This window comes from Neodiprion pinetum, chromosome 2 (genome assembly GCF_021155775.2).
Source record: "Neodiprion pinetum isolate iyNeoPine1 chromosome 2, iyNeoPine1.2, whole genome shotgun sequence".
NCBI lineage: Eukaryota > Metazoa > Arthropoda > Insecta > Hymenoptera > Diprionidae > Neodiprion > Neodiprion pinetum.
The window spans coordinates 5,384,198-5,398,638 of NC_060233.1; the positions used below are offsets into that span (position 1 = coordinate 5,384,198).

Here is a 14,441-nt window from a genome sequence, read left to right on the forward strand (position 1 = left end):
AATTAATAAAAGCAGCATCCAGAATTTTGAATAAGATTATCAAACGAACTATCATAAGTAACAAAAATAAATAAATGAAAGAATGATTATTATTCTCACCGGCAAATCAAAGTAGCAACATAATTATCAAAAATAACCCATGCCTTATTTTAAATAATTATATTCAAATAATATCAGAGAAAAACTTTTTCCTACCAGAAAAAAAAAAAAAAAAAAAAAAAATGCAAGAAATGTTACGTTATATTTAACAAGAGGTAAATTTTGGCAATACAATAACATTCGACATATATTGGGAAACCGGGCAGCATAGCAGAAACGTCCAGCTATATAATGTACCATACGAAGAGTTTCCAACGAAAATAAATTAATATTTCAGATACTGCGCACAGCACAAATTGTAACAATAACGAACCCTTGAGACCGAGCAAGCACATGTTCACCCTATAATATACGATTTTCACTGAATATTCCGTGCAGCCGCGCCAATTAATCGGAAATAAAACTTCGGAAATAAAACTTCGCTAATACACGCGTATGCATATTATATGTATATAAACATATGTAACATGTAAATCGTATACAGGTATCTAAAATTTGGCCAGAAGCCACGTGGCTGTGGCCTTGCGACGTTGCCGCCCGTTGAACTTTTCATAATTTGTTTTTTTTTTTTTTTTTGTTGTTTTTTTTCCATAATCATAACAATTCTATATCAAAATTAAAATTTTTTTTCCATATTTCACTTATTGTATTATTATATAACTCCCCCGCTTTTTGCACGCAAAAATCGGGAAATAATAAAAATAATAATAATAATAATAATAATAATAATAATAATAATAATAATAAAAACTCGCCGACGAATTGAAAAAGAATTTGTAAATTGCGATTTAAATAATTTGTGGGTTAACCTGACGGGATTTTTTTTATCATCTAAACAGGTCAGAATGCGGTCTGGCCGTTGCCGGTAAAACACGAGCACGAGGTCGTAGAATCGCTTATATATATATAAGGCGGTTTTCGTCATCGTCGTCGTCGCATAAAGTCGTTCTGATTAAATGCGACAGCGAAATTACACGCAGCGTTATTCTGATATTATACAAATATTAAGGTTAAATTTTAACCCGTGAAACCGAATTCGAACTAAGAAAGTAAAAACGATTTACGTATACTTGAACGCTGGCAAAAATCTTTCGATACACATTGTGCAGCTTGTTATACTTATTTACAATGTAAATGGTAATTGGAAAAGCTCGAGGTTTCAATTAGCGTATATATTTATAAATACGCTGTATAAATACGCTAAAGGAAAAAAAATGTTAAAAATTTCGTACTGGTAATATATATATATATATATATATATATGTGTATGTATATATATCAGATTCGATTAGTGTAAAGTTCGGTAATTTCGATTTACAGTTTACAAATTGATATTATAAGAAAAATTCCTTAATCCCAACACGTTCCGACATAATATATAATGTGAATTCAAGGTGAATTTAGATAAAAAGAAAAGAAAAGAAAAAAAAAAAAGGAGAACATCAAATTTTTCGCAAATGTTTGTTTTTCCCTCGAAACTTACATACCTTACTCCTTTTACCCTGACCTTTTTCCCCAGTTTTCCCAACACTGACGGTGATCACATATGACGTATGTATATTTATTATACAATTTACGTTTGCACGCAGCTCGGCAGCGGTTGCAATGACGATAGTTTCGAAAAGAGCTTATACGTTGAAAGAATTCATTTTGTCACAGTTTATCCTATACTTATATGTATATACTGACAACATACGCGATTACAAATTTTTCACAGAAGATACGAAAAAAAAAAAAAAAAGAAAGGAAATAAAGAAAAAAGAAACAAGCAAATGCGTATAACACATGTAGTTTTTTTAAAAGTTGTTGTTTTTCTTTGTTGTATCTTTTCTCACAATTTGTATAAATTCGAGTTATACTAGTTGCAAAATCTTCGCCGTTATCAAACGTCAAGGAGCTGGAGCAGAGAGTTTGGCGATCACGTACTAGTCACAAATTATTAGTATAACTATCACTATTATTATTATTGTTATTATTACTATTATTATTATTACACATGTGTAACAAATGTTTTACCCAGGCACAGCCCATATACACATAATATACATTACACGCGAAAATCTGAGAACGATTAAACCCGGATTAGACCCACAAGGACGTTATAATAATAGTAATAATAAAATAACATCTATATTTAAATATTACACCGTATTATTATACACATACTTGTGTAGGGGAATATTTTTTTTTATTCTCCTTCATTTTCTTTCATTTTACACCCCACCGAAGATAATCACCTTTGTTATAACAACCGTATATACGCTGCGTGATATAATAATACGAAAGTTACAGCGATAAAATCCAAAGGCGAGGAATTTGAATTCCAAAGTATCAATCACTCTTGACGAACCCTTCACGATATCAATATAATTATACATGTGTGTATGTGTGTGTGTATATATATATATATATATATATATATTATTTACAAGTTTCAAAATAGAATTCGAACATCAAAGTATAACGTGCAGATTTTTTACCGCATCCTCATCTTCAACATCTTTATACGTATATATATATATTGTACATATACACACTTTAATCGACCTCGATAATTTTGTTTTTTCACACACACATATATATACATTTTTTGTTTCTATTACACAAGTGGATGTGGTAGAAGAATGAAAATAAAATTGAGCGAAAAAAAAAGAAAGAAACTTCCGAACGAGAAAACCGAGCCGTGAAGTTTCGTTCAAATAATTTCCGAGCAACACTCGTTGACTATTTTCCACTTGACTGTCCGTAATTTTTTTTTTTTTTTTTCTCTCTGCCATTCCTTCCGGAATTCTTTCCGTCACCGAAAACGGGGTCACACGGGGATGGTGGAGGTAGGTAAGGAAAGAGAGGGGAGAGGAGGAGGAGGAGGAAGGAGGAGAGAGAAAAAAAAAAGTAGTGCAGCGCAGGAGATGATTTTCTACCCTAGGATGGATAGATAGGGAGGGTGGGAGGGTTGCGATAGGTCGCGCAGCCGGACGGACATCCGCGGGAGGCTGCGAACACTGGTCAAGGACACGCGTATTGATCGAGGAACGAAGGGGGAGAGGAGAGGAGAGGAGAGGAGAGGAGAGGAGAGGAGAGACCTGCCTGCCTCTCTTCTCGTCGCCGGTTACACCCACTTCTCGCCGTTTCGCGTGCCTACGTATATCACGTATGTGCTTTTTATTTATTCTTGTACCTACGATGGAAATTAGGAGGGCAATTGTTGTAAAATTTTTCGAAATTTTATCTGGACGCTGGTTCCAAATTAAGAAAGAATAGAATCGTCGAAATATTGTCTCTGATTGTTAACCCTAAATCCTCTCGCTGTGTCTTCCGTCAACTTTGATATTTTTTACTACATGTATGTATAAAGATATAAAGTAACGAGAAAGCTATTGTATATTTTACTAAATATATTATTACGAATTAATGCGAAAATTGAATTTTATGATTTTTTTTTTCTTTTTTTTTCCATACCCTTTGCGGCGTAGCGTCTCGTATATGAGGCATCTTTTTTGAATAGGTTGTTCAAGATTTATACTCAATTTTTGACATATCGCTGTCTTTCAGACGTAAGATGTCAACGTTGATGTTTCAAAAGGGATTATACAACGATTACGCGAATAAAATGAGCGCTATAAATAAACGGAGTGTCGAAAATGCCTGTTTTTACAGAATAAATGTAACTGTGGAAAGTTTATGGGGACTGGAAAAGTGAAACTCGGTAATCATCGGTTTTTGTGTCGCTAAAAACGAATTCGATGTAAAAATTTCAAAATTCAAGATGGCGGGTCAAATATGGCGGACTGAAAACATAAATATTGATCGTGTTCGCTGATATGAGATCTGCCATTCTGAGCTTTGACAATTTTTCAGCTCTAAGCCTATTTCTTAAATCAGACAACAAGAAGAAACGTATGCTGCAAAGGGTCGAAGAGTTCGAAAAGTGCGAGACAATTCTTCCTACGGTATGGTTTCTGATCGAATGTAACAGAAATGATAATAATGATAATCACGTTCGTGCGAAAGGGATCGCGAGAAAATTAGGTGAAAAGGGGACGGAGAAAATCGAATTGGGCCAAAGGAGGAAGGGCATTTAGAACCAACCCCTGTACTTACATAGATGGCGAATTAGCTTCAAGGATGTCAGAGTGTAAGAAAGATTTGTGCAATATGCACAAGACATTTTTGTATTTCTTTACGCGCAATGTATTATAGATTGATTCAATTGTATAATAATGAAAATTGATGACGTAAAAAAGTGTATATATATATACATATATATATATATATTTGCAGACTAAAGTTTATTTCGAATTATTGTTTGTCCATGAAGAAGAGAAAACACGCCCCTGTACTAGAAATAAGAATAAATTCTGTGCAATTCAATTCCCTGAAAAATCATGCATCGGACATTTATCTACATTGCCTCGTTACTCAGTTACAAAATTCAAAATGAAAGTAAAATTATTTTCGCGTTTTGATCAAATGGAAAATGAAAAATGGCATTTAAAAACCAGTAAATATTAACGTTGAGGGCTCAAATTTCAACAGGCGTTTTATTTCCACTTCTTATAACTATCGAAGTTGTAAATTTGAAAAAAAGATTTTTTTGATTTTTTTTTTTGAACCACTTTAATAAACGTGTCGATGAAAAGGTTCAGTCTCGATTGAATAAATTACGCGATCCGAACAGGTACGAGTAAAATAAGAAAGAAATTTTGTTGTCAGATTGAAATTTCGCAAACTGACAACGCGGAGTTGATAGCCTGATACGTATAAATATTGTGAAAATAAAAATATTCATAAAATCGACATTACCGTTTGGAATATCTTTGTTGTCATTTCGCTGCCGTGATGAAAACGAACGACGACATTTGACGAGGATGCAATTTCCCAACAAGTACTTGGAAAAATTGTAACGATTTTCATTCGTACGACCCGATGAGGCGAATAATTGATCTCGGGACGCGATCGAGTTTCGAGGCCGGTGAACTTTATCTAAAACATCAACTACACGATTCCGTCTCGACGATGACGATTCGTCCGTCGAACTCGGTGTAAATCTCTTCGGTTTCATGACGACTCAATTCGTTTCAATCACAACAACGAAGTGGACGACATGCCTTTCCCCGCACTTGCACTCGAACTCGTAAGATATTATTATAATGTCAAATAATCGCCCGGCGAAAGACATTTTGAAAAAAGAATCGAAACGGATAATTTGACTTCAACGCACGAGTTCTTGACTCAACCAGAGGTAGAAACTCAACTAACTTTCGCACAAACGCACGGCTGTATTTATAGTAAAAATTTTCGTACAACGTAGAGGGTTTCGATAGCTCTGATTGGTTGCCGACTATTTTTCGGGCAACCAATCCGACTGCGGGACATTCAATTCTATTGAAAACAAACTATTCCGTTAATGAGGTCATTTATTACCACCCATAAAATGTATTTTCTCGAAAAATCCACGAAGAGCCTAAAATGCGTACAAAGGGTTCTATGGAGTGAATCATAGCTTTACCTGGAATAGAAACAATTTCAAACTCCAGGTATATGTGACGATAAAGGTTGACCCCTAATTTCAAGAAAATTGGGTCTGGTATTGTGTATCAGCTATATAATACAACGGTCATATCACAGGGTGAGCCGATATATCGGTTTTCCGGTCCTCTAGAGGTTAACGATCACCAGTGCAGTACAATTGCAGGTTCAGATGTACAATTTTAAACAACTTTGTCAACTTTTATTTTTTTGATATATATTTATTCAATATTCGTCGTGTAACTAACGTGATCAGGTATACCGGGAGAATCTCTTGAAATTTGAAAATGAACTGCGCATGCGCGAATTTTATCGGCTGTTCGCGCAGGCTGGCCATCCCGAGTTTCATCTGTCAAACTCTGTCAAAAACTGGAAGACCAATGAGATTGAATTATTTGACGGATGCGCGGTTGATTTCCAAGTTTCAAGAGATTGTCCCGGTATAAGTAAAATGCGAGATCGAAACACGACGATATTCTACTTTTATTTCTTCATTATATTCCTATTATATACTTCTATTCAACTGCACTTATTGTTTTTTCAATTCATGTGTATTCATTACATGATCTGTGCAAAGTCTGAACACGATATAAGAATAAAATGAGATTAAACGCGTATTAATCGAATGAAAATATGCAGTTACAAACTGCACGCGCGCATCTGTTGCACAATTGAGTAAATTAATTCCGCATACGATAATACAATGATAAAGAATTCAATTAAACATTCGATAAAACGCTACAATATAATTATACTAACAATTAAAAAGAAAGAAGAAAAAAAAAAAAAAGAAAAAGAGACAAATTCAGCCACTCAAATCGCCGCGCTTATCTCAACTACGATAATTACTCTAACCTAAGAGAAATGTAATAAAATACATGAAATGGCAAAAGCATTCGTGACTTATCGGTATAGAGAAGATATCGTTAAGTGTAGAAGTAAAGCGGTTAGATAGATGGGTGCAGATAAAGACGGTCTAGAGCGCAAAGTGTACGAGGAGGAGGAAATACGGGAAAAGACGGAGCGCCGGAAACTCAAACAACCCCCTTTCCACCCCTTGCCCGAAACACTTCGTTGTCACGAGTAGGCAACACTCGTCGGGATAAGAGACACGGAGTTGTTTCACCACTCTCTCTGACGTTTCAGAGGGTTAGTCGAAAGCACGTAGAAATTTGCCAAGAAAGTTTCAGTCTAATTGGGTACCTGGATTACCCTGCGTGATAACGAGCCCTAAACGATATTCTCGATTATACGGTTCAACGATTTTCACATCTCTCAAGCAAATTGGTTATACCCAAAACTATAACGAGATATTTGTCATTAATTTTATGAGGATATAATCGTAAAAGATTGAATATTTGTCAAATTATTATATCTTTGACCCTCTGAGTCATTGGGGTAAGTATTCTTACCATGTATTTTATATACATTTTTGGTATACTTAGAGAACTTTTCAACGTATTACTTTGCGGTTTTTTGCTATTTCTGATAGTATACTAGTACATTTTCAATACTCGAGAGTAATTGTTGCGATATCGTGTAAATTATTATTATTGGAAGCGAATTAATTGAAAAAAATCGTGAGAATTGAAGGCATAATTCATTTCCGAGAAAGTTACTCCTCTACACGTATACATGTTTTACGTAAATTATAAGTTTTTTGGGTCGCTGATAGCGAATCTGAAATCGGATTTTATAAATTCAAAATGGCGGATCCAATACGGCGGACAAAAAATTAAAATTCGATCGAATCCTGAGAACAAAAACTCTGTCCAGAGGTTTTTGGGGTCACTGTTTACGAATCTGAAATCAGATTTTGAAAACTCATTACGGCGGATTCAATCAGCGATCCCGAAAACTCCTGCATAGAGTTTTTTGACCTTATTCGATCAAATTTGAAATTTTCGTCCACCATATTGGATCCACCATCTCGGATTATCAAAGCTGATTTCGGATTCGTAACCAACAACCCCGAAGACCATAAACCACTATCTTGTAATAAAACCTGACTCAGCACAACAATGGGTGACTCAGAGGGTTAATCCTTGGCAAATAAATAAAACTGCAAACACTGAAATTATGAACCAAAGCTCAGACACCCAAACGTCAAAGTTCAAGTCGTTAAAAGTCTATTAGATTCGTTCCGATTTTATTTGCAATACTATATTTTAGACGGATTTATTTCATGTTTTCATTATTTATTTATTTTTTTTTTTTTTTCTTCAACATATCATTAGTTAATTTCACACATTGCCATTTGCCGATCGTATGAATAAATGTCGGTAAAGAAAAGCCTAAATTTTTTTCCCCGAATCAACGTCCTCGACGTTAGTCCAGTTTCGTCCTTTGCGACGATCCGTTTCGCGGATTATCTGATACAGGATGAAATGTCCTGTTTCAACAAACCCAATTGAGGATAAAGGCGGACGGGCGCCTGATCGCCTCGGCCATCACGCAGCTCTGCGATATCAATCATCGATCCGTTCTTTATCATTCCGCGTCAATCAGGGACACGAGTTACTTATTAGGAAAACAGTCGCTTGTACCGCGAGGCGTGATTTTCAATTTCGTTACGACCTATTTTTCCTTTCGCCAACTTCGTGCCGAAATTCAACAAAGATTCAGCTGAAAACGATCGTTGCTTTAAATTTATTTTTATTGTTCCGTATTTAAAAATTCAACAATCACTCCTCGTAACCATAATTCTAATCCGATGTATAATAATAGATATAATGAAAATTTTCGAAAATTTGAACATTTTTCTCTTGACTTATGCGGTGAACTAGTTTCATGGTATAATTGTAAATAAAAGAATTTTTCCCGCAAATATAATGAGTAATGAGAAAATAAATGTGGAAAAGTTCTTGGCAATTGCAACGCGAAATCAGTTTCTTCGGTTTGCTCTACTCTTTTAGTTAAACAAAGCTTGAACATCAATTTATCGTTGCACAAGCGTTAAATTCTCGCAACTGTTACAAGAAAATATAGCAACAGTAATCGTAATGAGAAAGATTAGTAACGGATTCTAGACTTTCCGGTAACAGCTAGAAAAATAATTTTCATTTTCTACCTAGAACTATATTTTTTGATTGTGGTAAAGAATGAAAATAGTTAAGGACCGAGCGGTAACCGGAACTAAAAATTTTTCTCAGTTTAGCTTGGGAAATACACCGGCGCAAAGATTTTACAAGCTTGCATAGAAAAGGCGGATTTATTCGAATGATCGAAGAAGTGAAAAGAGACTTTCAAGAAATTCGACAACTTTTTTTTCTTTTTTTTACATAAGAGTCGCCACGTCGCGGAGTTCAACAATTTTCGATTTGATCCATTAACAACTTTATAGCGTTCCGAGTTTTAATCGATCCCCCGTACTTTTGTAATCGAAAATATAAATTCCGTAACACCGTTTAATAATATCTGATTGCGAGATGTTCTGTAACGAGTATCTACAATAAGAGATATCGCAAACAGGCTATCTTGTCTTTGTTTCTGTTTGCAATACGTATCATTGTGTCAAACGCATTTGCCAACCAGACGCTGCGACGAGACTCTTAATTTTTCTCTCAACGATGTTCATACCACCAGTATATTCATGAATTTATACAATCACTCAAGATATCGAATCGATACGTAGTTACGCACGTTGTACGTATAATAAACGAGTATACCACAGGAAAATTACTGATTGATAAATCGCAACGAATAAAAAGTGATATAAAATTTATGTATTTATTACAAGACAAATTTATTCTAGTTTCTTTTCTCTAAATTTCCTTTACCCGATCATTGCTTAACTCAAACACAAATTGAGGTGATGGATTACGAAAAGAAAAGGAGAAAAAACATCGAAATATGAGTATCGGTTATTTTTTTTTCGCATGTAAGATCGTAAACATACCGCACCGATAAAAAATAGAATTGGTATCGAGAAAATTAAATCTATATTCCATTAACTACAGAATCAGGCATATATTCGTTGCTGCAGTTCGGCGATAAGTTTGTTAAAAATTAATTGAACCGCGGTTCGGATTCACCGAGCAGTATTCATACAATTTAGTTCTGCAATTATTTCGCTCTCTCTCTCTCTCTCTCTCTCTCTCTTCATACATATACATACATAGATTTGCTGATGAAAAATTGAACGAAATCATCCAAGTCCATACGTCGCTTAAGGGGGGAAACCAGTTTAGACCGATCGAAAAATCGTCTTTTTTTTTATTGCATGAACCGTTAGTACAACTATTCAAAAATATGTGGTCAAAATTTCAAAGCAAATTTCCCGTTAGTTCGAATGCTATGAGCACTTAAGTGACCGCCCGTCGGTTCTGTGAAGAAGCGCACGGTAATTATAACGGAGCGGTCGCCCAGGCCCTTCTTTTCCAGCTACCTGCCTCAAAATACCGCTGTGCTATTGAATAATAGGAAGAGGGATTGCTATATGGTGCTGGAATAGCTGATTAACCGATGAGCATTTTTTATAATTAATTACTGCCTTGAATTTCTCGTTTTCGCTACATTTTATTTCAAACGCGTTTTTCTCGAAACGACTTTTTTTCGACTTGCGTACATTCTAGCTCAAAAAAGTTATTGATCAATCGTTCTGAAATTTGGTGCAGATATTCTTTATTCAATTCCACGTGACATGAACCAAATTCGGGGATTATATTGTTATTAAAAATATATGTTTTTATGCAAGAAAGATGAAACAATATAGTATAAAAACATGACATTGTGTTCAAACACCTCAAAAACATGCAATTTTCAATTTGTTTGATCATAATTAGGTTCATATTCTTAGAAAATATGTTTTTAATGAAAAAAAAAATCCTGATGATTACAGATAAAAATTGCGACGTCAGGGATGTACGCCAGCCAAATGCTCGGATGGCAATCGCCCATGGACTGCACGTGGTAACTCCACTATTTCCGGCGGAAATCGTTTGAAAAAATTTTAAAGTATAATTGAAAACAAATAAAATATCCTCCAAGTTTAAACAATTTGTGATTATTCCTTCCTGGTTAAAAAAAATCATGAAAGACAGCAAAATTTCGACCTCATAAACCGGTTTCCCCCCTTAATACACATAAAAAAAATATGCATCGACAAGTTGGCTTAAATATTTTATCAAATTCTTACGAATATACCCTTCATGATATATTTTTTTTCATATCTTCTCCGCGTTACTTGAAAGGTTTGTCAAAAGAAAAACGAAAAATCCGCAGTTGCTATTCGGACGGTAAACTGCAATGAAACACAAAGTATACCGCAAAATTAAAAGAAGAATCAAATAAACAGTAAATGACGATAGCTCGTGCGGACGATAAAAACAAAGCAGTTAAATTGAATGGAAATAAAGAACGAAAGGCGAAGTCTGAAATACAGCGAAGCTTAACTTCCGGTGCGTAAAATTAGGAGGACGTTTAAACGTCGAGTCTGGTGGACGGAATGAATGTAAAACGAATGACAAATTTTCGCCAATATCTAAATTCCTTGGAAAACGGCAATACATGTTGCATAAGTGATAACAAAGTGAAAATCCAACTCGATACGTTTTCTTACAAAGAGTGCGGAATGTTCTTCTTAAAATTTTTAATTTTCGTTTATTTTTATTATTTTTATTTTATGTTAATTTAAAGACTTGGCAAAATGACACCAAAGATTAATGTAGTTAAAAAGGTTTAAAATTATTAAAAAGATTTTTTAAAGATTCCACATTGGACGTCGCAGGGTTTATGAAAAACATTTCACGTGATTTGGATTTTTTTTTTTTTTTTTTTTAAGACACATCGCTCCAGAAAATTTTTTACAGACTCTCAGGTGATTTCAGGATATTCCAGGGATGATAAATTCTTGACGATTTAAGTTCGCAGGTTCGTTGACGAAAACTCGATAAACTTCATCAATTTCATTACGATCAACAATTTGTTACGTAGCTATAACCGATTTTTTTTCCAATTTCCAGCAGTTGATTCCAACTATTTTCTATAAATCGTTAAAAGAGACCTTCGCAGCTTAATAAGAACATAATAATCCAACGATTGGGAAACGTTGACAACCTATAAATCTGAATAAAATTGACGATGTTAAAAAAAAAAAAAAAAAAAAACATCGACTTTCGCCTGAATTTGGATAAAAATAATCGATTTTTGACTCACCGGTGTCTTCGGCGTTGACGGATTGTTGAGCAACGGGTATCGTCGATTGTGACGGAGCCTTCCTGGACGGTGAAGTTTTGCAGGCTGTTGTAGGCGGCTGCTTGAGAACGGCGGTTGGAACGAGACCCTCGAGAGGAGGATTATCGGATTGTCCAGGTGCGACAGAGAGTCTAACAAGAGTCCATTCCCCGGTACCGTTTTCGAGGACCTCGACTTGCTGCCCCTTGGAAACGGTCAATTCCCTCGATCCCGGTGCTGCCGAATGATCAGCGACCACCCATGTCATTTCCACGACTCCGGTCTGGGAAGAAGAGAAAAATTAATAGCGTGAGATGGATACGGAAGTACGGAGGTTTGAAAAGAAATGAAAAGAAAAAGAAAAAAAAAAAAAAAACTGGAAACAAATAACAATTTATCGTTCAATCTATAGGTATGTAAAAAATGGCCTACGGGATGCAATCGCATTATGTGCTGTTTTTTTTTTAAAAATTTTTACTTATTTATTTCTTCTAAAGGAAGAAATTCGATCAGAGTAAAAAATCAACCGTATAATAACGGAGATAAGTCGAAGCTTGACGATTTTCCAATTTTCATTTATATACACGGTATACTATGTAAAAGGTTTTGAAACATTTTCGTTAAACCGAGGTGCAAAAAAAAAAAAAACAAAGATCGAATTTTAATTCCCACAACTTTTGACGTTTCATAAAAAGCGTTGGTTCGAAAATAGTAAAAAACTTTCAAAATTTCTCCCACAACGACAGCGCAATTAACCTCAACTTTGTTTTTCGTTTTTATTTTTTCTTTTTTTTTTTCCTTTCCACCATTTTCCAATGTGTGGAACGCGATCATATGAACACGGAGATAAGGTCGAAAAAACTGGCATAAATTCTGAAACAATCGAGACTTCGTTGCATCGTTTATGATACTCGATGAAACCCGTAGATTGATACGTAAAAATCTAACAATGGACTTGATCTCGAGAAAATTTATACCCACGACACCGACGTAAATACGCACGCAGGCACGAATGATGTGTGCGTAAGTGTGTCTCGGTGTTTGTGTGTGAGTGTGTGTGTGTGTGTGTGTACATCTGCGGTGTTTCCTTGATTGAAACGATCTTAAGATCTAAAAATAATGTAATACGGTATACAAACACGGATCGGAAATAGAAATAGAAATAGTCGTAAGTATAAAAATATATCTATAAATATATGCATACATATAAATATATATACACACACATATATATATATATATATAATTTCTGTATCCTGAAATAATACTGTATCATTACATTCAGACCGGTGCATCGAGATCCAGCTTGAAGTCATCCAGATGAACTTGCCCGAGGTTTAGTAAGTTATATAATTAGAGTAAAAAAAAATTAGCATGAATTGACGTCAGATTTAGGGGGGGGGGGGGGGGGGGGGGGGTAATTTCGCATTTGAAAAGTTCCTTCTTTGGTGGTAAAACTTCAAATAAAATACTCAATTTTTCTAGTTACTGTAACGAAGTGACAGTGTAATTTGAATTTTCGAAATCTTGCATTTCGTAACTTTGAGCCGTCGACTTTCCGGCCATTCGAAACTGTATCGTTTCATCGAAGTTCGATTTCTTTACTTCAAATTTCGCCACCAAACAATTCGGAATTAGGCGCTTTCGTGACGTTTCAAGTTCGGAATGAAAATTGATCGAGAGGCAGACAGGTCGGTTTTTCCTTGCAACTTATTCAAGCCGCCTAATGTTTATTGAGGTTTTGACAACCGCGAGCGGCCTCCGATTATACGTAATACGAGCGACATCGACGGTATCGGTAAAACGTGTTAGTCGCTCGACGAACCGTGAATTCAAAGGGTTGAAACCTTTCGCCTCCATTCGCCCAGTGTCGTCGCTGCTTCTGCCGTTGATACCAGTTTCTGACAGCTTTTCCCCTGACAATTTATCGACCCCGAACGACCATCGACAATGTGTTCATGGTCCCACGGATTTCACCCCGCAGCTTACGTGACTTATTTTTATATTTTTTACACGTAAACGAATAGATTACTGGTTGCAAAAATATTTTCTTAGATAAAACTAACTCTAACGCGTCGTTCGTAAATTTTGCGAAACTTTTGCATAAATTGACCTGTCATTTAATCGTGCATATGATTTAATGCAGTTTTTTTTAAAATTTTCTAGTTTCCGTATTTTCCCGCAAATTCATCTAAATCTTAGTTCATCTACCATACACTGAGAAAAATTTCATTTATTTACAGTAACTAGAAAAATTCAATAAAACAGATATCCTTGAAAAAGGTGTTTGGATATTGTTGGAATTACGAAAAACGAGCTACGCTTAACCATTTTGCGCTATCGTCGATCCTTTTTCGGTTATTGCAACGCAAAATCAGTTTCTGAAGTTTACTCTACTTCTTTAGTTAAACAAGGCTTTAACGCCAATTTATCGTTGCACGAGCGTTAAATTTTCGCAACAGTTGCAGGAAAATATAGCAACAGCGATCGCAATGATAAAGAATAGTAACGGATACCAGACTTTCCGGTAACAGCTAGAAAACTAATTTTCATTTTCTACCTAGAACAATATTTTTCGATTCTGGCAAAAAATGAAAATAGTTAAGGACCGAGCGGTAACCGGAACTTGAAATTTCTCT

At 35.2% G+C, this 14,441-nt stretch overlaps 1 protein-coding gene across 6 annotated transcripts in view; it reads right to left on the reverse strand.

Annotated features, from left to right (window-relative positions):
- trio (trio Rho guanine nucleotide exchange factor) overlaps positions 1 to 14,441 on the reverse strand; it is a 44,855-nt gene that overhangs the window by 12,383 nt on the left and 18,031 nt on the right. For all 6 annotated transcript variants that reach the window (XM_046610830.2, XM_046610828.2, XM_046610829.2 and 3 more), the window contains one exon: positions 11,785 to 12,085. In XM_046610830.2, coding sequence (XP_046466786.1) covers positions 11,785 to 12,085 — 301 coding nt within the window. The remainder of the gene's footprint in view (positions 1 to 11,784; positions 12,086 to 14,441) is intronic.